General features: G+C 36.0%; 1 protein-coding gene across 1 annotated transcript in view; it reads left to right on the forward strand.

Annotated features, from left to right (window-relative positions):
- The window catches only part of PIK3C3 (phosphatidylinositol 3-kinase catalytic subunit type 3), a 166,074-nt gene that overhangs the window by 54,282 nt on the left and 86,816 nt on the right, over positions 1–24,976 (forward strand). The window contains exons 5-9 of the mRNA XM_040264327.1: positions 11,548–11,634; positions 13,741–13,836; positions 16,472–16,543; positions 19,808–19,912; positions 21,040–21,132. Coding sequence (XP_040120261.1) covers positions 11,548–11,634; positions 13,741–13,836; positions 16,472–16,543; positions 19,808–19,912; positions 21,040–21,132 — 453 coding nt within the window. The remainder of the gene's footprint in view (positions 1–11,547; positions 11,635–13,740; positions 13,837–16,471; positions 16,544–19,807; positions 19,913–21,039; positions 21,133–24,976) is intronic.

Consider the following 24,976-nt stretch of genomic DNA (forward strand, 5'->3'; position numbering starts at 1 on the left):
ATAAATTACTGTATAACGTGTTTGATTTGGAACAGATTTGACACATTAAAAAATTATTAAAAAATCATACTGTTTAATAGTTGAAATCTATATCAGTGAGCCATAGTGTATCCTACAAATATTGGTAGATTAGCTGACCAATAATGATTTTCTGTTTAGTGAGTACTTCTGCTTAGTTCTAGTCTAGGCTTAGTAAAGTTTTCCTGTTAAAAAGAGTTATAACATTTAAATTGAGAGAATTTAGATGAATCAGATATGAAGTAGCACAACCTTCTATAATCATGGTGGAAAAAAAATAATCTTAGGTTTGGTAGTTTCAGCCTTTTTTATTGGCCAATATTCCTGTAAATGTGTCAAGAGAGCGATTTCTGAACATTCACATAGGCTGTCTGAATCTGGAAGTTTTCTGTCTGGTGATAAGAGTAGACTGTGGGTGAGGGGTGCCTGTTGTTTACTTTTTCAAGTGGCAGAGGGGGAAGAAAATACAGCTTTGTTATTTTTTTCTCCTTAGGTTTCCTGAAAAAGCATGAGTGTATCTGACCCAAGCATCACCTGTTGTGTAGTTACTTATTTTGGAAAAGCCACCTATCTTGTAACTCCCCTCTTAAAGTTTCTCAATGTGAGTAAAGTTTGAAACCTTAAACCTATACATTTTACTATATAGGCGGTTTTATTAACCATAAAGCAGCAGCATCATTTTAATTATATGGGTTTTTAGGTGGATCTAGTTGAAAGTCCCTTGGAAAAAATAATTTAAGAGAGAATAATTATGTTAATACCTGGGTTTCATTTCATGTGTTTGAGGTAAATTAATCAGATTGATCCTTATTCTTTGAGTTTATTATGAAGCAAAATAACCTTACTTAGCATCATCTTGATAAATGCTAATCTTTTGTGGTTTTCTCAACAGAATTTTCTCCACAATTATTTTTAAAGTAAGATTAGTTTTTAAGTAACTTATTACAAGATAATGTACATCTATACTAGTAAAAGATTGTTAAAGTACAAAGACTGTAAAAGTCACCTCCAATTCTTTACCCACAGTAGTCACCATTATTAATATTTTAGTTGATATGCTTTTGGTAAATAAATGTATGTATGTATGTATGTATGTATGTATGTATGTAATATGTGAATGTGTATATATTTATTTTTAATTTGGGATCATATTATGTGCATTTAAATGAATGGTGTTTCAGAATTGTTCCAGGTCATTTAAGATGCTTTCATGGCATGATTTTATTTATTTATTTATTTTTTCATGGCATGATTTTAAAGACTAGGATTTTGTGTAATGTGGATATGCCATAATTCATTTCAGCACTCCTCTATGGTTGGCTATTCAAACTATTTGCAATTCTATGTGGTTGTTAAGCCTTTATCCACTTTAAATTTTCTCTAGCTTGAACATAGAAAGCGAGAATTATTCTTCAGGTTGTTTTTATATGGCTTGTTTGATATGTGTTCATATGCTATATTTCCATATTATCAGACATAGTCATAGGGTTATGTGGGTGCTTAAAACCAGGATCACAGCTAGATATTAAACTTTGTAAATTATTATATCATCTCTTGTAAAGCAACAAAGCCTACCATTTTCTCTCCAGTTGAGTCTATCTCTTCCTATTTACCTCGCTACAGATTCCTAGGCAGATTTGAAATGGATAAAAGTTTTCCAGTTGTTTTTACTCTCCCCGTTCTTCCTTCATTTAAGCAGAGACTTGAAGGATAAGGGGTGAGTCAACAAACAGGATGGAATCTTCCTTGCAGAGGAAACAGCTTTATTTGTCAGGATATCAGAGAGCTTGCCAGTCTCCTCTGTCCATGGAATTACCCAAGCAAGAATACTGGAATAGGTTGCCATTTCCTACTCCACGGGATCTTTCTGACCCAGCAATCGAACCCATGTCTCTTGTTTCTCCTTGGTAGGAGGGTTCTTTACCACTGAGCCACCTGGGAAGCCCCCTTCTTCCTTCAGACTATAACATTATTGTCTACTATAAGGGAAAATACAGATCATGGTAAACATCAAGAAAACTGATTCCCAGTAATCATCTTATGTGTATATTGATCTTACTATTTTCCACTTTGACGAGGACTTGATTTACCTAAATATTCACTGAGGGCTATCCTTCAAGTCTCTGCTTAAGTGTTATGTGCCTGGGAGGCCTTCTCAAGAACCCCCATTATTTTCTGTCATATCACCTTGTTCATGACTTTAATATTACTGTTTTAGTTTATCTGATGCTGAAGCTCCAGCTTTGACCACCTGATGCAAAGAGCTGATTCATTGGAAAAGACCCTGATGCTGAGAAAGAGTGAGGACAGGAGGAGAAGGGGGCAGCAGGATGAGATGGTTAGATATAGCATCACTGACTCAATGGACATGAGTCTGAGCAAACTCCGGAGATAGTGAAGGACAGGAAAACTTGACTTGCTGCAGTCCACGGGGGTCCCAAAGAGTCAGACATGACTTAGCAATTGAAAAACATAGGCGTATAAGCATTTATCATATGGACATACAAGCATTATCATATAAATAACTCACCCCTATCTTAAGTTCTTTAAGGCAGAGAACTTGCTGCTTCTGTTACCTCCAGAGTGGAAGACCATGATGGAAGTTTGTAACTTAAAACAACAAACTAACATATATTCATGTTGAAATTATTTAAGTACTAGAGAAAAGTGACTAAGAGCATGAACATTCTTTTCTCCAGCTTCCTTTTGAGTATCACTTCCTCCTCCTTGCCCCTCATTCACTCCCCAAAGCTCTTGAACAGAATTGCAGAGTATACAAGCATTTATTTTTTGTTGTGTCACCCTTTCACTTATAAGTCCTGTCAATAAATATAAATAATTGAATGAATAAATGCTAGGTTCTGTCAACCATTCATAGCTCCAGCACTCAAGAAGCTTATGGTCTAGTAGGGCAGATTGCATAAGGAGCGATTACTTGTGAGTTGTTGTAATGTGTCATGGAAATCGTGGAAATGTGTCTGTTCCCAGGGATAGCTATCCGGTTTGACATTCTTTTTCTCTGCTGTTCCTCATCAATATACAGTGTAGCAAGCTGGCCTGCTTCTAAGTTCTATTCTTGGTACTTGTATTGAATGCATACTCACCTGAAGCATCTTCCTTAAGCATGTATCTGTCCTCCCATTAATTCTGATATACATTATTTGTACTCCAAGCAGTTTCCTGTACATGTTTTTATTTTGTTCTTAGGGAGTCTTTTATGTAAATAGCTTTTAAAACCGCTTATGCTTATTCTTAGTTAGAGCTCAATAATGATACTATTATTTCTGTGACAGTGGGCTTCTTTTCCAACCTCTATATGACTTCTTGTGAATTCTGTAGAAATCTATGTTTCTTAAAAAGAATGACTCTTACTGATACCTTGACCTGGCTGCTTTTTAGGATGAGCACCTTAGTGAGTGTTGTATCTTCATGAGCAATTTGAGACAGATTGTACTAGTTTCACTCTGCTGTTTAACAGAATGCAAGTTTTCTCATCTGGGAGATCTAGGTCACTGACATTTCAGACCCTAAATGAAATCTAAGTTGTTCAGGTTCATTGTTGGTCTTCATTATTTCTAGATATTCTCAGACTGGAGACAACTGGAAGCTGCTTTGGATGGGTGAAAACCACTCAAGTCTGTCTACATAGTCATCAGCACCTGTAGAGAAGAAGCGACATAGATTATGGGCTAATAACAGCTGCTTACAGTATGCACAGTGCTTTATAGTTTTCTAAAATTTTAGTAAAATTTTTCATCTAATATTAAATTATTTAATCTGCATCGAGTCTTACAGGCCTTATGGTCTGGAGAACTGAAATGGGTGGCTGGAGTTAGCATGTCAGTTGGAGAGTTGTAGGAACTTATTTTGGAGAAGAAAGCAAGCCCTAATCATTTAGGAACTGTGATAGAGTCTAGACTTTACTTGATGCCTAAAGTCCAGTTACGAGCTAGCTTTGCCATCTTCAGATTCTCTCCTCTTGCTCTTTTGCAACTGAGCGATTTGTTTTATGCTTATATTATCTAGTAAGTGCTGTAGTAGCTAGTTTCCAAAGATGACTCTCAGTGAAAGAAACATGCTTCACAATGCTCATGCTTTCATGTTGGATCTGCACTTAACTCTGTGACTCATTTTAACTAACATGATGCAGCTGAAGTGTTGCTTGCCTGTTCCAGAACTAAACTTTAAGACAGACTGAAGGCTTGTTTTTGCCCGTTGGGGAGTAATGAGCCACCATGTTAGAAGTCTGGCTGCCATGTTGGAGTTTCTGTGTTGAAAGACTACTTGAAGAGAGAGCAGCACTGAGAATACCTTCAGAAAGATAGAGGCCCCCACCACCCTGGTTTCCCAGCTGAACTCACCCTTTCCCACAAAGCTGTTAGAATTGTGAGTGAAGTGGTCTTGGACAGTCCAGCTCCAGCCATCACATGAGAGACTGTTAGACTAATTAAAAAATATCCAGAATTCCTCAAGAAAATGACTTCTTGTTGTCTCCACATATTGTTGTTGTTCAGTTGCTCAGTTGTGTCTGACTCTTTGTGACCCCATGGACTGCAGCACACCAGGCTTCCCTGTCCTTTACTATCTCCTTGAGCTTGCTCAAACTCATGTTCATTGAGTTGGTGATGGCATCCAACCATGTCATCCTGTCGCCCCCCCTTCTCTTCCTGCCCTCAATCGTTCTCAGCATCAAGATCTTTTCCAATGAATTGGCTCTTTGCATAAGGTGGCCAGAGTATTGGATCTTCATCTTCAGCATCAGTCCTTCCATTGAATCTTCAGGGTTGGTTTCCTTTAGGATGGACTGGGTTTGATCTCCTTGCTGTCCAAGGGACTCTTAAGATTATTCTCTAGCACTGCAATTAGAAAGCATCAGTTCTTGAAATTCAGCCTTCTTTATTGTGACACATATTGATATATGTTAAGTCACTTAAGTTACGGGGTTCTTTTTTACATAGTATCAGATAAATAAGCTTTCTGGATGGCTTAGTGGTAAAGAATCTGCCTGCCAATGCAGGAGATGTGGGTTTGATCCCTGGTTTGGGAAGATCCCCTGGAGAACGACATGGTGACCTACTCTTCTTGCCTGGGAAATCCCACTGTGGTGGCTTCTTGGGTTGTGGAGTTTAGGCTCTAGAGCCCGCGGGCTTCAGTAGTTTCAGCTTTCAGGTTCTGGAAGCTTACGTTCATTGGTTGTGATTCACAGGTTTAGTTGCTCCACGGCATGTGGGCTCAGGGATCGAACCCATATCTCCTGCTTTGGCTGGCAGATTTGTTACCACTGAGCTACCAGGAAACCTCTGCAGTTGCTTTTGTATTCAACTGTCATAGTAATCTTTCCTAGCAGGTTATAAAGATTTTTCTTTCTTTTTGCTTGAAGTATTTCTTAATATATGTACCATAGTTTAACAGTTTCCATTGTTTATAGACATTTATCTTCTTTTGTGTCTATGTTTTCCATATTGGAAACAGTGATGCACAAATACTAATATATCTCATGTAATTTAAACTTGTACTCTGAAATGGTTATACCAGTTTATGGTACTACCATCCTTGACCATGCATTCTTTGGTTGCTATTTGTAAGGTTGAGAATATTCATCTTTTAGTATTCAAATAGAAAAGCTAGAAATATACTATGCAAGTGCTTGCGTGTGTGCTACGTTGCTTCAGTCATGTCCGACTCTTTGCGACCCTGTGGCCTGTAGCCCACAAGGCTCCTCTGTATATGGGATTTTTAGGCAAGAATACTGTAGTGGGTTGCATGCCCTCCTCCAGGGGATCTTCCAGACCCAGGAGTTGAACCCACATCTCCTGTGGCTCCTGAATTACAGATGGATTCTTTACCACTGAGCCACTAGGGAAGCCCATGTATAATATATTAGCAGCAAACATGAATTCTGGTGTTAGTGAAATGACTTTAGAAAATTCTCAATTTATCTGATGATTTAATAAGGGAAAGAAAAATGCCCAACACATTCTCCCATATCTAAACTTAATATACTTTTTGACAATTTTTTCCTCAAAGGAAACTAGTGGAAAATCACCTACTGCGTCGTAAGTATGAAAGTTGTGTTTAAAACATTAAAAAATTTAATTGGACTTAAATCTCTTTCTACAAATGAATCAATAGAGGAGATAGTGAAGACTGGTGGAAAGAGTATGAATTTTACAGACGTGGGGTTTCAGTTGTAGCTCTGACATCAGTGTTGATGTGCTATGTTGATATGCTATGACCCTGTATATTTTTATTAATTTAAAAAACTAGATGGAAACATATGGCAAAGTGAGAATACAATTCTTTTCAGACTATATGGGTTAATTCTGTCATAATGTATATCCATTATTCTATTTGAATTTTGGTACCAGGACTAGAAGTTAATCCTTTTTGTAGATCTGTGGGTTCAAAAATGACAGAATTCAAAAATGGAGTGCTAGGATTAGAATTTTAGGTCATGAACTTGTAGCCTAATGTTCTTTTGGTTTCCTTATGATTAATTCTTGGTCTATTTCCATGTTAGTATATTTGTCTGCTGCTGCTGCTGTTAAGTCACTTCAGTCGTGTCCAACTCTATGTGACCCCATAGACGGCAGCCCACCAGGCTCCCGCATCCCTGGGATTCTCCAGGCAAGAACACTGGAGTGGGTTGCCACTTCCTTCTCCAGTGCATGAAAGTGAAAAGTGAAAGGGAAGTCACTCAGTTGTGTCTGACTCTTCGCGACCCCATGCACTGCAGCCTACCAGGCTTCTCCGTCCATAGGATTTTCCAGGCAAGAGTACTGGAGTGGGGTGCCATCACCTTCTCCGAGTATATTTGTCTAATGTTCCACAAAATGTTTAGTTACTGCTGCTTTGTGTGAATAATAATGCTAACCACTTATTGTTGCCTTATCCATTTTCATTTAGAGGTTACCTCAGATGGAAAAGAATTTGTTATTCAGAAGACAGCTAAGCTGATAATATTTTTATATTACAGTGATCCTCAAAACTTGTATGAAGTTACCGTTTTTATTTCTGAAATAGTATGACGATGTAATTGTGATAAGAGTACCTTATTTGAGGAATATAAAGAATACTGATGAAGATTTTTGGTTCTGTGAGAGAGATAAATTATAATTGGTGAAAGTATTTACCATCCTTGTAGGAATACCATTATAGCATGTATAATAGAAATGAAGACAAGTCATAAAGTCCAGCTACCATGAAGTCCTTAATGCCCAGTTTTGCTTTATGCTATGAATTTGTTTAGAAAGAAAGGTTTGATACATAAATAATGCTGTTGTTTAAAATTACACTATCTTAGATAAAATATACTTGCAGTTTGAAGACCTTAGAAATTATCTTGAATTCTCTATAGTAGTAGATTTATAATTTAAATTGTGAAACCAAGGTTAGGTTGGTATGTAAGACCTTCAGAGCACTCTACCAACTGCAGCTCTAGAAATTCTTTTTCTAGCCCTAGATTTTCTATTACTGTTAATTCTTTTATTGTTGTTGTTATTTAGTTGCTAATTCTTTTAAAATTAAAATGCAACATGCACACCAATACGCTTACATGTTAGAGTATTATAGGCTCCAGAGAAATGCCTTATGTATATAACTATCTTATTTTTCATATTGAGATGTGGAAAAAAAGTTTATTTTCAATTTGAAGAACTGTTACTATAACTGCAAGAAATATAGATGAAGATATGTTCAGTAAAGGCTTCATTATTTTTTAGCATGTTTAGTGACAGATTATAGACCATTTAAAAAAATTTTTTTTAAGTTGTAACAGTTTCCAGCCAAGTCCACTTCTTATCTTGATAGTTGTATATGGCTTTTGTTGTTCATAGAAATGTATCAAATGTAAAGGTGACATAACCCTTCATTTTTTTTTTAAGTTTTTAGATTTTTTTTAAAAAGATTTTACTTTTGTTGAATACTTACACATTCACAGTAATGCTAAGAGGAAGGTACAAATATTTCTCATATACACTCTGCCCTAACTCATGCATAGCTCCCCCGTTTTCAGCACCTCCCACCACAGTGATAAATTTGTTATAATTTGTTAAAATTGATGAACCTGCAGGGAAAGGTCATAATTACCCCAAATCCATGGTTTACCTCGTGGTTCTCTGAATATTGTACATTTTATGGGCATTGACAAATGTTTAATGTCATTTATTCATCATTATAATGTGATAGCTCAGAGGATAAAGCATCTGCCTGCAATGCAGGAGACTCGGGTTCCATCCCTGGGTTGGGAAGATCCCCTGGAGAAAGAAATGGCAGCCTACTCCAGTATTCTTGCCTGGAGAATCCTATGGACAGAGGAGCCTGGTGGGCTACAGTCCATAGGGTCGCAAAGAGTCGGACACGACTCAGCGGCTTCACTTTCTTTCCTTCTTTCTTTCTTTTATAATGTGATGCAGAGTAGTTTTACTGCCCTAAAAATCTTCTGTGTTCCACTTTTATTCCCTCTTCTCCCCACTACCCTGGGCAACTTTATTGTGGTTGTCTTTCAGTCACTAAGTCCTGTCCAGCTCTTTACAAACACATGGACTGTGGCAAGTCAGGTTCCTCTGCCCTCCACTGTCTCCTGGAGTTTGCTCAAATTAATGTTCTTTGAGTTGGTGATACTATCTAACCATCTCATCATCTGCTGCCCTCTTCTTTTGCTTTCAGTCTTTCCCAGCATCAGGGTCTTTTCTTATGAATTGGTTCTTGGTATCAGGTGGCCAAAGTATTGGAGCTTCAGCATCAGTCCTTCCGATGAATATTCAGAGTTGATTTTCTTTAGAATTGACTGGTTTGATCTCTTTGTGGTCTAAGGGACTCTCAAGAGTCTTCTCCAGCACCGCAATTAGAAAACGTCCATTCTTTGGTACTTACAGCATTCTTTATTGTCCAACTCTCACATCCACACATGACTACTGGAAAAGCCATAGCTTTGACTATATGGACCTCTGTTGGCAAAGTAATGTCTCTGCTTCTTAATACTGTGTTTGTCATAGCTTTTCTTCCAAGGGGAAAGTAACTTTTAATTTCATGGCTGTAGTCACTGTGCACAGTGATTTTGGAGTCCAAGAAAATAAAATCTGTCATTGCTTCCACTTTTTCCCCTCCCATTTGCCGTGAAGTGATGGGACCAGATCTTAGTTTTTTTCATGCTTAGTTTCAAGTCAACTGTTTATCTTTGTATTATCTCCATAGTTTTACCTTTTCTTTAGTTGGAATCATACTGTAGGTAGCCTTTTCAGACTGGCTTCTTTCACTTAGCAATGTGCAAGTAATGTGCACTTAAGATTTCTTGGTGTCTTTTCATGGATTAATACCTCTCTGTTTTTTTATTAGAGGATAATTGCTCTATAATGTTGGGTTGGTTTCTGCCATACATCAGCATGAATCAGCTGTAGGTATACATATATCCCCTCCCTCTGGAACTTCCTTCCCACCTTCCACCCTGTGCCACCCTCTAGGTTGTCATAGAGTACTGGCTTGAGCTCCCTGCATTATACAGCAAATTTCTACTGGCTATCTATTTTACATATGATACCTCTTTTTTTTTTTAGTACTAAGTAACATTATCTGTGTCAGTTTATCCATTTACTTACTAAAGGCCATCTGAGTTGTGCACAGGTTTTGGCTATTATAAATAAAGCCATAAAAATATCCATGTGCCCCCCTTTGTGTGGGCGTAAGTTTTCAACTCTAGATAAACACCAAAGAGGGCAATTTCTGGGATGTATGGTAAGAGTATGTTTAGTTTTGTATGAAGCTGCCACACTGTACGTTTTGCATTCCCCCAAGCAATTAGTAGGAATTCCTGTAGCTCTGTGTACTCACCTGCAGTTGGTGCTGTCAGGTTTCCAAATCTTGGTCATTCTGATAGACGTTTAGTGATTTCTCATTTTAATTTGCATTTCCCTGACGTCATGTGATGTGCAGCATTTTTTCATATAACTATTTACCATCCATATTTCTTTTTTGGTAAGTTATTAAAATCTTTGGCCCTTTTTTAAATCTGATCACTTGTTTTCTTTTGTTGAGTTTTAAGTGTTCTTTGTGTATTTTGGCTAACATTCTTTATCATGGGTCTTTTACAAATATTTTCTTCCAGTCTGTGACTTGCTTTCTCATTCTCTTCACACTGTCTTTCACAGAGAGAAGTTTTTAATTGTAATGAAGTCCAGTTTATCAGTGATTTTCTTTTATGGATTGTGCCTTTGGTGTTATATCTAGAAACTTGTCATCATACCCAAGGTCATTTAGATTTTCTACTACATTATCTAATAGGAGTTTTGTATTTTTTGATTTACTTTAGGTCTGTGATTCATTTTGAATTATTTTTTGTAGAGGATGTAAGGTCTTTGTCTGCATGTATTTGTTTGCACCTGCATGTCCAGTTAGTGCAACAATACTTGTTGAAGTGATTTTTTGCTCCATTTTATTGCCTCTTCTTCTCGGTCAGAGATCTGTTGACTGTATTTATGTGATCTGTTTCTGGAATCTCTTGTGTTCCATTGATCTATTTATTTGTTATTTTACACACTATCTTGATTACTGGGATTGCTTTGCATCTATAGGTCAAATTGGTAAGTATTGACATCTTGACAATACTGAATCTTCTTACCCTGATTGGAGTATCTGTTTATTTAGTTCTTCTTTGATCTTGTTCATCAGAGTTTTGTAATTTTCCTCATATAGATCTTATACATATTTTGTTAGATTTATATCAATTTTATTTTTGGGGGGTGCTAATATAAATGATTAGCTTATATTATGACATGAGTTTTAACAAGCTCTGGGAGTTGGTGATGGACAGGGAAGCCTGGCGTGCTGCAGTCCATAAGGTCACAGAGTCAGACATGACTGAGCGACTGAACTGAACAGAATATAAATGATTAGTGTCCAACTCATTGGGACTCCATGGACTGTAGCCTACCCGGCTCCTTAGTCCATGGAATTTTCCAGGCAGGAATACTGGAGTGGGTTGCCATTTCCTTCTCCAGGGGATCTTCCTGACCAGGGATTGAACCCAGATCTCGTGTGTCTCCTGCGTTGGTCGGTGGATTCTTTACTGCTGCGCCACCTGGGAAGCCCAATGTAAATGATGATTGTGTTTTTAATTTCAAGTTTTACTTATGAATTGCTGGCATATAGAAAAGAGATTGACTTTTTATATGAACCTTGTATCATCCTTGCTTATTAATTCCAGGAGCTTTTTTTGTCCATTTTAAGATAGTTTGCTACATAAATGATTATGTCACCTTTGACTAAAGAATGTATTATTTCTTCCCAATCTGTTCATTGCTTATTTCCTTTTCCTTGTTTTATTGCATAAGCTAGCACTTTCACTGTCATGTTGATGATCATTACTATTCTTTTTTTTTTTTTTTTTAAGGGGAAAGCAAGTTTATTTTGAGAGATACATATCCTGTAGGTAGAATGTAGTCTTTCCCAGAAGGTGAGAATGGCCCATTGCCATTCTTTATCCTCTTTTCTATGATATCTGTCTCTTAAAATTTTCTCCATTTTGTTTTGCAGCTCACCAAAGCTCATCGACAAGGTCATATGGTGAAAGTAGATTGGCTGGACAGATTGACATTTAGAGAAATAGAAATGATAAATGAGGTGGGTTGTATCCCTCTTTTTTATTTCAAAATTTTTTCTCCAGAATTTTAAATGAAAAATTATTTAGAAGAATTATTCATTGTTATGTATCTCTCATATGTGATATATTGAGGATAACTTCTAGTTGTGACTTCTATGCTAATAAAAGGAAAACTTGAGATATCTGCCTTTTTTATATTTTAGCGTTCTTTTGAACCCTGAAATAAGTAGTAGATATCTCTGGCTCAGACGGTAAGGAATCCTTCTACAATGCAGGTGACCCGGGTTCAGTGCCTGGGTCAGGAACATCTGTTGGAGAGAGTAATGGCTACCTACTTCAATATTCTTGCCTGGAGAATTCCATGGGCAAGAGCCTAGTGGGCCACAGTCAACGGGGTCACAAAGAGTCAGATACGACTAAGTGACTAACACTTCCCTTTGACTGCTTTTCATCATAAATATCATATAAGTGAAGCCCATGTTAAGTTTGATATCTCACTTGTAGATTCTTTCTTTCTCCATATGGTAGTTTATGTCTAAGTTGGATATGTCTGTCAACATAATGTCAACACAACGTCTTTACTTCAGTTACCTTAAGTCATCGTTAGCAGTTCCTCTCCCCAGGGAAGATGCTCCTTCTCTTAAACGTAGTACATGTAGGACTGTGCACTCTTGATGAAGTTACATGGTTCAGATAATTTATGTACTTCCTGGTATTGTGTTTTGGTCCAGAATAAGTTTAATTGAGATATGACTTTAGTGAAACTCTTTACAAAATTAGAACAACAAAAGTTTCTGTACATTAGCACTGAAATACTATATGTTTGGCCTAGAGAGCAGAACTAGCAATTGTATATTAATCACATTAGGATAGAGGGATAACAGGCTTGTGATATGTAGCTTACTGTGATCAGCACATGGCACAACTGACCTAGTTTTTGTTCTCTGAACAGTTTTTAGCAGGAGGAAGAGAGAAATTGGTCATTTTGTAGTGAACACTTAGAAAAGTTGAATTTTAGCATTGTGCATTTTTAAAAAACAAATTGGTAATGTCTAACAACAGTTATATTTAGTATGAATACTGGGTATCTTTTCTAAACTTATTCATAATATATTCTCATATACTGAAACTGGAAAAAAAATTTACTGTTTTGAATTTTTATAGTTGTCACATTCTAAAAACAGTTTAATTGAAATGCTTCTATTCATCAACTTACATACCCCTGGGTTTAGAAAATGTAATGTTAGCACATACTTTGCTCAGTCTTTTTCTCACTCTATCCACACTCTTTGAAAGATAAGAGGCTGAGGCCATTACCATTATCATAATAGACTTATAATATGCTTCATAAAGCTGAACAGTTTTAAGTGACCTTCTTAGATCCTTGTGGTTATATAACTATAGATTTAAAGCCATTTTTCAAACTGATTTGGGTTAGAACTAATCACCCTTTTAAGTTTCTTTTTTTTTTTTTTTTACTTAATTATTAACATAATATTTGCTTCCTTAAGGGAATACAGTTATACACACAGCCAGCATTTTATATGTTGGGGAAGAATAACTGTTTCCCAGTATATTTAAAGTGTGTTGATAAAAATTTACAAATGATTGCAAGTTGTTTTAAGACCATTTATAAATTGTCAAAAACTTGTAAATGTTGTATCTGTTAAGCTCAAATTGCCTCTGTCCTTAGTTACATACTTTGTTTTACCTTTGTTTTTGATATTAACTTTTATATTTGGATTAGTCCATAGGGTTTAAGAGTGAACTGTTCTTTGCTTAAAATTTTTAGAAATACAAAAATCTTATTTTTTTTGAGATGAAATATTTTTCCTGCAAATGTAGACTAAATACCTTTACAATGTTATGTAATAAAATTCCTACTACTGAAGAAACCAAAAATTTCATTAAGTTTGAGGAGGGAGTTACAAATGAGTAGTAGGCACTTCTGGATAAGGCAGTAGTGAAATAGTAGTAGTATATAAAACAGTACACTTATAATAATGACATAAACATTTATTACATTTTAACTTGTATTTGATGGATTCCATGTACTACTAAATTGGGCATAAGATACAAACTGATGTTGAAGAAAATCATTTTTCATAATTTTTTTTCTTTTTTAGAGTGAAAAACGAAGTTCTAATTTCATGTACTTGATGGTTGAGTTTCGATGTGTCAAGTGTGATGATAAGGAATATGGTATTGTTTATTATGAAAAGGTATTTTCCTTGGAACTGTTTATGGTCTCTAAGGTAGAGGGGAGGGGAAACATTAAAAAAAATTACTATTGTTCCTGCTGGGATGAATTATTTGGCTACAGGAGGGCAGCAGACAGCTGTCAGCAGCAGCTGTTTATATGTCTATATATACAAATCAAATCATTTAGCTAGAACAAGATTACAAAAGCTGATCATTCATGTAATACATTTCTGGGTTACAGAATTCAATAAATATACAAGAGATTAAAAACTTTTTGATTAACTGTTCTCTGAATTGGCAAGTAGGACATTAAAGCAATAGCTTCATTAACATGATTAGTATCCACTTGAAAAGTAAAAAGAGGGCATCATATTTTTTGTGTGTTAGGCTATTATATGTTAAGGGTATGTTTGTATATAATAAGTATGTATATAATGTGTTGAAACTGTATATGTGACCCTAAACATAAGTATGCTTATGAAAGACCTTTTAAATGTTCATTTATTTGTAAAGTACTTGCAAAATTAAGAAAACCGTGTTATCAGTAGTCTGAGAGGTAAAAGTATGCAGTTATGAATTTGCTCAGGTTTGTTCATTACCAAAAGAAAGTAGTTGTGTGTTTGATATCTAGCTACTTGAAAACTATCTATGCTTTAAATGCTTATTGATGGGTCTTCATTTCAGTACTACAGAAATAATAGCATGTGGAATTCAAAAGCACATAAACTAGGCACCTTCTGTTATTGTGAAAGTACTGAGACAAGTGCTTATGAAGACGGTGTAAGTCAGAATCAGTGTTAAATGAGGACAGATTTTTGATACATGGCATAAAAGAATAATATTTCTTCCAGCATAGAGCTAAGTTGTTCATAAGAAGTAGTGCTTTGAAATTGCATTTACATGTTAGTGCTATTTGTTAAAGTTGTCACAAGTGATTTTTTTTAAAAATACATGTTTTATAGCTGTTAAATTACTATTTGAAAGATGTTTTCATAATGAAGGTTTAGGATTTGCATAGTTTGGGATCATTTTTGTGGTACTTTGTAAGGTATACATATATTTCCCTTTATCTTTTACCCCTTCCTTTAGAAAAAAGGTTAAAAAAAGTTAACTTGTTTCCACTTTTTATTTTATAAATTATATTTTCTGGGGGGGGGAAAAGATAGGAAGGTAAACTATTTTACGCTCTGTTTATTCATTAGAAAAACCGTTAAAAAGAAAGGGTAATGAATGTGAGTGAAATTGTTTTATTACCAATATATTTTACTAAAATCACATTTAAAATTTTTACTATATGTAATTTCATTAAAAGCAATATGTCCCACCCATATGGAGTTTATATTGCAAAAGCATGCTAATGGTGATGGTATTTTCAAGCACCGGAGATGTGAAGGATCTTTTGAAAGATAGCTTTGATAATAGATGAAATAATAACAGAATAGAAATTAGAAGAATTTCAAGTATTTTTGAAAAGGTTCTTGACCCCTTTCTAACTGCTTCTTGAAAATTGCCCATAAATTAATGCCTGTCTACACTTCCTGTCATATTTCCACTTAGTGTAAAGATTGCTGGGCCAGTGCATTGAATCTAATGGAAATAGACTTTCTTGTCACCTGTCTTCTGTGACAGATAGCCTTAGTGAAGATTACTTGTCACAGTTGGGTTGATAAATGTGTATTTTGGTGTTGTGACTGAGAACCAGCCTGTTAAACAATGGCTGTGGGAATTTGCAGTTTTCTCTAAGACTCAATTACTGAACCTAAAGTAAAGTCACAATATTCCCCCTCTTTCAGTCTCTCCTGATTTTGTTACACATATGTAAAATTGAAAATATACTAGTATTTGGAAGTTGACAGAAAAATTTGATGCCAGGTGTACAATTGCGAGGAAATGAGTTTCAACCTAAATTAGTTTACCCTTTTCCAGGATGTATGCAGTGACATTTATTAGGCCAAATTACCTTTCTTCCCTGAAATGGGTAAAAATAAAAGCCAGAGTTCTTCAAAGATGATAATGCTAACAAAATAAGACAGTTTTATTTCATAAGAGTTGATTCTTATTATTCTAGCTTGCATGGTGTTGAGTAAGTGTCCTCTGAGAAGCAATGCTGCTGAGTTTCTAGTTGGGTATAACTTTGAGTAATGTTGACCCACATGTAAAAGTACTTTTCTGAATGGAATTTAATTGTGGTAATTTGAAAAATAACCAAAATCTGCTAAGTGATTTTTGCAAATAATGTGACACATCCATTGTGCCATATTTTAATTATACTCTTTGATATTTTGTTCTGAGTTTTTAAATTAGGACATATTATTTTGACTTAGTCATTAAAAACAAAGTTTAAAACAAAATCTGGACAATTATAGTCTACTGATTTTCCAGACATCATATCTCTAATAACTATATAATACAGGTTTTTTTATTGTTAAATTTTATTTTTCTCAAAATATTTAATCAGCAACAGAAGGTAATAAATGGATATGTATATGTAACAATTGGATTTAAAATATAGTTGAAAGATGATAATTTTTTAAAGAGAGGAATGATGTTATTTAAAAATTAAAATACATTAGAGTACACATGCTCTTGTATTGTCTCTTGCCATTTGGTTAAATATATATATGTGTTTTTTGAACTTGTTGTATTGTGATCCAGGATGGTGATGAGTCATCTCCAATTTTAACAAGCTTTGAGATAGTGAAAGTTCCTGACCCTCAGATGTCTATGGTGAGTCACTGTCAAATTTCTAATGAAATTTGTTTTCTCCAGACTGATTATGACTTAGATCCACATCATACACTTTCTAAAAAGTGTATCTGTAACTTCATTGGTTATTTAAAAATGAATCATAAATTCACTTCAGCCATACGGAATCAGATTCAAATGGAATATTTACAAGAAATACTACCTTATCGTAACTCCTGAATAGTGCAGTGTTGGTAAACCATTTTATTTTAATTATTGAAAGAGCTATAGAATGCGATCTTGAAATAAGATTTGGAGAAACAAGTATTTGAAAGATTGTCATCATAATAGAAGGAGAATTTATTTATACCACAAGGTAACAATAAGATAAATGGATAAAAATTTTAGGGAGATTGATTTTAGTGAAAAATAGGGAAGATTATTGGTAGTTTCCTAAACTGTTCAGTTTGGATTATGGTTTCTTGGATGATTTTGAGATACCTGCTTATGAATTGTTGCAATGATCTCTCTCTTAGGAATAAGAAAGAGAAAGAATTCTTACTTTGTAGCAAATGTTTAATTTGATGACTTCAGATTTAGAAAGTTCCAGAAAAAAATCCTTTTTAACAGCATAATATGAACTGTCATATTCACACTTAGAATTCATTTATGTTACTCTGAACTATTTTATTCTTATTTTATTCATTTCTAATTAGATTAATTACCTTCCTAATCAGAGCAAAGTAGATTGAAAGTAGTGCATTGGAAGATGAAAACATCATGATTAGCGTAAATACAGGTCATTAGAGCAGGAAGTAATGGCTGAGGGCCTAACTTCAAAGGAAGAAATAGGGGAAAAAAGGGAATAAAAATTTGGAAGAAAAAGATCGCTTGGAAATTGTAGAAACAAACATCTAAGTACTTCTCCCATTCCCAAGCCTGGCATAATTTAAAAAAGCGTTCAGTTTAGTTGCTCAGTAGTGTCCGACTCTTTGAGACCCATGAACTGCAGCATGGCAGGCCTCCCTGTCCATTACCAACTCCTGAAGTCCATCCAAACCCATGTCCATCGAGTCGGTGATGCCATCCAACCATCTCATCCTCTGTTGTCCCCTTCTCCTGCCCTCAATCTTTCCCAGCATCAGAATCTTCTCAAATGAGTCAGCTCTTCACATCAGGTCGCCAAAGTATTGGAATTTCAGCTTCAGCATCAGTCTCACCAATGAACACTCAGGACTGATTTCCTTTAGGATGGACTGGTTGGATCTCCTTGCAGTCCAAGGGACTCTCAAGAGTCTTCTCCAACACCACAATTCAAAAGCATCAATTTTTCGGCTTTCAGCTTTCTTCACAGTCCAACTCTCACATCCATACATGATCACTGGAAAAACCATAGCCTTGACTAGATAGACCTTTGTTGACAAAGTAGTGTCTCTTTTCAATATGCTGTCTAGGTTGGTCATAACTTTGCTTCTAAGGAGTAAGTGTCTTTTAATTTCATGGCTGCAGATTTGGGAGCCCAGAAAAATAGTCAGCCACTGTTTCAGTAGGTCTAAAATGGATACTGAATTTTCATTATAGAATCAAATGGTCTTTTACATTGTGGATATAGGAAACACATGACGAGTTACCTTCAAAATGGATGAGTGTATACAAATTTTGTCATATTGGAACTGTATTGCTTTTGTACCAAAATGTCATGTAAATGAGAGCTCTGTTTATTTAGTGTATTTTTTTCTAATTAAAACGCTCATCAACAATTACAGGTTTAACATTTTGTATGCTGTAATTAAAAAAATCGAAGATGTTAGACCTCTGTTAAATTTTTTAGCTTTAAATGCAATTGAGAAAGGACAAAACAAAAGATATTTTTAAAAAGGTGAGCTACCCTTCTTATCTGCTGTGTTAAAAAAATTTAATTTGTAGCCATTAGTATTAACTAAATAGAGGAATATAGCAAACATTGAGTACCACCAAGCTGGTTTATCCCTGTATCAGACAATAAAACAGACTGTGTAAGTGTGATACTAGCACATGTACATATACACATAGACTGATTAAAACTGTCTAAAAATCCCAGAAATAAATCCAAGTACATAAGGAAATTGATAAAGGTGCCTTTTTATCACTGGAGCATAGTGCTAGGGAAGAGCCATTTAGAAAAAGATAAAATTTCCATACCATACATTACCTCCCACCATACATAAGGAAAAACTCCAAATGAATCACGATTTAAATATTATAAAATGGATCCTAACTGTTCATTGGAAGGACTGATGTTGAAGCTGAAAGTCCAATACTTTGGCCACCTGATGTGAAGTATTGACTCATTTGAAAAGACCCTAATGCTGGGAAAGATTAAGGGCAGGAGGAGAAGGGGACGACAGAGCATGAAATGGTTGGATGGACATGAGTTTGGGTGGACTCCAGGAGTTGGTGATGGACAGGGAGGCCTCGCGTGCTGTGGTTCATGGGGTTGCAAAGAGTTGGACACGACTGAGCAACTGAACTGAACTGAACTGGTACTTTACTGTTAGTTTAGGTAAAGACTTCTAAAGCTGAGTCAAAATGCAGAGGCAACAAAAGAAATGATTGGTAAATTCGACTATGTTAAAAAAATTTTGCATGGCAAAAACACCATAACAAAGTCAAAAAGACAGTTGAGAAACTGGGAGAAACTATTTGAGACATACATCACAAAGGGCTACGTATCTAGTATGTCAAAAACTCTTAATACTGAAGAGTAAAGGACCAAAAAGCCACTTGCAAATTAGGAAAAATACATGAACAGACATACATGTAAAAATGAATAAAATAAGGTCTCTGTAAGCAGACAGTGTGTTCAAAGCTTATGATTTTGGCCATAGATAAAACAGTCAAGCGTTTTGGTCATTGTCACTGCCCTAGGTTACCACTGGTAGTTTAAACTAAGGTGAAAGTATGATTATATCACAAAGTTGCTAGTAACTCCTAATAAAAGGGAGCTTTAGTCTGGGTTGCCAAGGGAGACTTTTGGAGTGAAGGTGACATTTGATTGGCTAGACGATTTAAAACCTTGAATACAATGGGGAGTTAAAACAAGGGCCTGGGATGGCATGCGCATGTGCACCAGTGCCTAGTGAAGCATACGCGAGCTTGCTTAGCTTTCCCTTTCACCACAAGATACAGAGGGGACTACAGTTGTAGCAAGAAGAAAATAGGCTGATAAACTGGTCTTAAGTAACTATTTGCTTTTTCTGAGTGACTGTTGAAACTGATTATTGGTGAAATTTACATTGTTTGTTAATATTTTAAAATAATTTATAGGAGAATTTAGTTGAGAGCAAACATCACAAACTTGCCCGGAGTTTAAGAAGCGGACCTTCTGACCATGATCTCAAACCTAATGCTGCCACAAGAGATCAGCTAAATGTAAGAGCATTTAAAATATATTAATATAAAAATAATTGAGTGGGTATTTTGATTGCAGCTCATGTGATAGCACATCACTTGAAAGTGATTTAGATACAGGTTAATGAATCCTATGTAGTTTCAATGACTTAACGTTTCTGTTGTTTTGTATCATTTTGGTGCTTTCAGGAACTATTAGCCCTAGAGACAGAGCTACAAATAGTATGTCTTCTTAGTATAGTATTCTTAGAAACTGGCTCTAAGATACATTGTCTAAGATAGGTCTTCTGTTGGCTTAACAAGATGAAGTGAAAGTGAAAGTTGCTTGGTCAAGTGGACTCTCTACGACCCCATGGACTATACAGTCCATGGAATTCTCCAGACAGAGTACTGGAATAGGTAGCCTTTCCCTTCTCCAGGGGATCTTCCCAACCCAGGGATTGAACCCAGGTCTACCTGCATTGCGGGTGGATTCTTTACTGGCTGAGCCACAAGGGAAGCCCAAGAATGCTGGAGTGGGTGGCCTATTCCTTCTGCAGCAGATCTTCCTCACCCAGGAATCGAACCAGGGTCTCCCACATTGCAGGCAGATTCTTCACCAACTGAGCTATCAGGGAAACCCGTTAACAGGAGATAAGTTTATTACTTGTGGTTTTTTGTTTTGATTTTTTTTTTCCTTGTGTGTGTATTGGTGGGGGCTTTTTCCTTCCTCGTTTTTATTTTTTTTAAACTTTTTATACAAATTTAAGGGTTACTTTCCATTTATAGTTATTACAAATTGTTCTCTCTGTTCCCATGTTGTATAGTATATCCTTGAGCCTATCTTGCAGGCAGTAGTGTGGTGGGGTAAAACTTTGGTATTTGAGTTTGTTGTGTTTTTCATAGAAATAAATTAACGGTAACAACATACTTTTTTATATGAGGTTTAACTTTTATCTATCTTTTTCTCCTCTTACACTCTAACAATGTCCTTTTTGAACTGATAGGTACAGCAGATTTATGTCTTCCTTAGCTTCATGTACGTTTTCCTTTCTTCTGTAGTAATTATAGATATATTTAAATGAATGGAAAATTTTAAATGAAATGGAAATAGATAGCAAGTTTTTTTTTTTAATTTGATAAAGTGTTTTTTTTTTTCTTTGTTTTAGATTATTGTGAGTTATCCACCAACCAAGCAACTTACATATGAAGAACAAGATCTTGTATGGAAGTTTAGATATTATCTTACTAATCAAGAAAAAGTGAGTTTCTTGAATATTTTCACATATCAAATTTATCTGTAAACTTTTTTGCTAATGAGCAAAACTGTCATAGAAATACAGACTAATTGTCAATTTTTTATTAAAATGTTACAGAGCAATATATGTTACTCCATTTTTTAAAATTGTGAAACTATACACACAAAGACATATGTACCTCTTTGATGATGTGTAGACAGTGTCTGAATGGGTTAAGTCAGAGGGATTTGGGTTCAGTTTCCAGCACTACAACTTACTCTTTCTGGATAAGGTGACGCAGATTTCTTTGGAAGCTTTGTTTCCTCATTTTACTAATTATGACAGCCCTTCTTCACAGGTGAGAGAATACATATCAGTAACCTGGTTGAGGGAGAAGGCGATGGCACCCCACTCCAGCACTCTTGCCTGGAAAATCCCATGGGCCGAGGAGCCTGGCAGGCTGCAGTACATGGGGTCGTGAAGCGTCGGACATGACTGAGTGACTTCCTTTTCACTTTTCACTTTCATGCATTGGAGAAGGAAATGGCAACCCACTCCAGTGTTCTTGCCTGGAGAATCCCAGGGACGGGGGAGCCTGGTGGGCTGCCGTCTATGGGGTCACACAGAGTCGGACACGACTGAAGTGACTTAGTAGCAGTAGCAACAGCAGCAACCTGGTTGAGTCCTTAGTGCATAGTAGGTGCAGAGTTAAATGTTGACTCACTTTTGTCTTCTCTCTTTTCATAGAAGTAAGTTAGCTCTCTGACAACATACTTTTTTATATGAGGCTTATACTTTTATCTTTCTTTTTGCCTCCTTGAGCCTGGGTTGCTATCAAAGAACTGTAGAATTCTGGAGATGTGGCTAGTGAGAGAGTATGAGAACTCTAATCTGAAATGATGGATTGGTAGAATGGCATCGAGCATGAGATGAGGGTAGAGAGGGTAGGTCAGAACTAGACATTGCCTTCCATATTGAAGCTAGGAAGCTAGGAGTACATAAAGTTTCCTTCTGGGCTCACTGAAATCATTCCTTTCATGTGCACCTCAGCTATCTGGGGCCAGTATCCTATGAGAGAGAGAATTGTGATGAAGCAGTCAGTACTAGGGGGCCTTCCCAGGTGGCACTAGTGACAAAGAACCCACCTGCCAATGCAGGAGACATAAGTGATGCGGGAAGATACTCTGGAGGAGGACATGACAACCTGCTCCAGTATTCTTGCTTGGAGAATCCCATGGACAGAGGAGCCCATGGGGGAGGCAGAGCTACAGTTCATAGCATTGCAAAGAGTCTGACACGACTGAAGCGACTTAGCATACACAGTCATACTAGAATTGAGTATAGAGAGTTAGTTTTAAGGCTGATTGTTTATTGCTATTTATTGTCATTAAGAAGATTTTTGACTACTTTAGCTTCTTCACATTTAATATGAGTTGATTCAATTATTGTGAACTTTAAGTCTCTTCTAGTTTATGTTGTGTTGTATGCTTAGTCGCTCAGTTGTATATGAATCTTTGTGACTCCATGTTCTGTAGCCCGACAGGCTACTCTGTCCCTGGGAGTTTTCAGGCCACAATACTTGAGTGGGTAGCCATTTCCTCCTCCAGGGGAACTGTGTGACCTAGGGATCGAACCTGTATCTCCTGCACTGTAGGCAGATTCTTTACCACCAAGCCATCAGAGATTAGTCTCGCTTCTTCCATGGGAGCCTTGAGGAACAGCTATAAATACAGGTGAAGCTTAGCTAGGTGGTCCACTCACCTCTTGCTGTGTGGCCTGGTTCCTTACAGTCCATGGACCGGTACTAGTCCATGGCCTAGGGATTGGATAAAAATCTAGTTACAGCTCATTTTAACGCTATGGCTTTTCTTTTCTATCTTTTATTGATGCCTTGGGAAATTCTTTGTGGATGAACCATACTCATTCTCTTTTACATCTATAATAAGAATGAGAGAGGAATTTTAAATTTGCTGTAACTTTTGAGTGTTATTCTTTTTATCCCTGCAAGAAAAGGAAAGAATCATCAGCAGAAGCACAGATTTGTGATTTTTGTGTTTTTTAAAAAGATTGAGTTAGTATCATGATACTGTTCTAAAAAAGAATAACCTTATTCACAGAAATTGAATCTTGAATGCAGCAGTTTTGTCTAAAAATAAATAGCAAGATACTGAATTAAACCTGTTAGAATGTATAGGTTCAAGAATCATAGATTTGCAAAACAGAACTCCCTTAGATAGAAAAACTTCCAAGAAAAATTGTTTAAACAAGTCACTTCCCCCTGAAATTCAGTTACCTCTAGATATGTACAAATATGTGACAGATTTCATTTAACTAGTTGATTTCAAGTTTTTAAATGGTAGGTGATGAAACTTCAATTCTCAGGACATATAATAGAGTTCTTATGATCACTAGAGTAAGGTGAATGCTATTTTTTACTATTTGGAAACACTTTTCAGAAAACCAAATATATATTGTTCTTGAAATGACCAAAGGAATTATTCACATAGCCACATTTGTATCTTTGTAATAATTTAAAATGGGTTTTGTAGAAAATAAATACTTCTCTACCACTATCCCTTAATTTATTTATAAAAGAAATTTGCTCAATGCCAGTTTCTCAGGAACTATGATTTAGGTTATTTGACATTTGCACCCTAAGGCTGTAAAGATTTCCTAGCGAGAAAGCAGTGCTCAGGAAACAAGTTAGTGGAAATTGGTTCTTACAAAGTTATACTTCTTATTTATTTTTTGATTAAATTTGTTTTTTTCCACCTATTTTTTTCCTAAATGACCTGTCTTAAGTATTTCAGATAAAAGCCCTGTAGTCTAGATGTAATGTTGCACCTGAAAAGTTCACAGTGGTAAGTTTGTCCAATAAAATCAGTTAAATTTATGAAGTAGTTTTAAATTTATGGTCTGTAGCATGTACAAAGTGACTTGTTTTTGTGGAACCAAAAGTGTGAATATTATAACTTTTAACATGGTAAATGTCCTTTCTTGTGGAAATGTTAATTCAAGATAACCATCATTTTGCTATCTTTCTGTTATGCTTAGGGAGCAAAACGGTAGGAATAGTCATACGGTGAAGGTGATGGTGATGCACACTGACTACACTGATGAGGCTGCTTCTGAGACAGTGACATCAGGATGGTAGTTATGCTTGTGACTCTGGCAAGGAGCTGATGGCATACGATAGCAGAAGCGAATTCAGTTCAGCACACAGTTGGTATCAACTCTTGGCCTAGTGTTATTTAAGGCTTTGGGCTTTGAGATACTATCACTGTAAATTTCATATAAATTAAAATTGTTTGGGTGTGCCTGCTAAGTCACTTCGGTTATATCCAATTCTTTGTGACCCTATGGACTGTAGCCCACGAGGCTTCTTTGTCTGTGGGATTCTCTAGGCAAGAATACTGGAATGGGTTGCCATGCTCTTCTCCAGGGATCTGCCTGGCCCAGTTTGTCTAGGGGAAAAGACAATTATAGATAACCAAAATGGAGAAGTATAGGATAGTAACTTGATAAAGGGTCACTGTCTCATTAGTCAATAGTTAGGTAATTACTAGAATAGTGATGTGAAGGAGAACAAGATTAATGTGCTGTGATATGAGGGAGGTTTTATAGAAGTAAGATTGGTCCTAAAGTTTGAACAAACTTTGGTGGTCATTCTTATTTGATGATAATGTTTCATGGGAAAGAAAAGCATAAGGAAGGCAGAGTGTTAGGTTTGGGAGGTAGAAATGTTTGTATGAAATGTTCTTTAAATAGAAAAGATGGAGTCAGATTGTAATGAGCCTTGAATCCTATGAGTCAAAGTTGGATATCACTCGCAAAAGGAAACCTGTAAAGCCAAGAATGTGTCTTAACA

Source organism: Oryx dammah, unplaced genomic scaffold (assembly GCF_014754425.2).
Source record: "Oryx dammah isolate SB20612 unplaced genomic scaffold, SCBI_Odam_1.1 HiC_scaffold_22, whole genome shotgun sequence".
NCBI lineage: Eukaryota > Metazoa > Chordata > Mammalia > Artiodactyla > Bovidae > Oryx > Oryx dammah.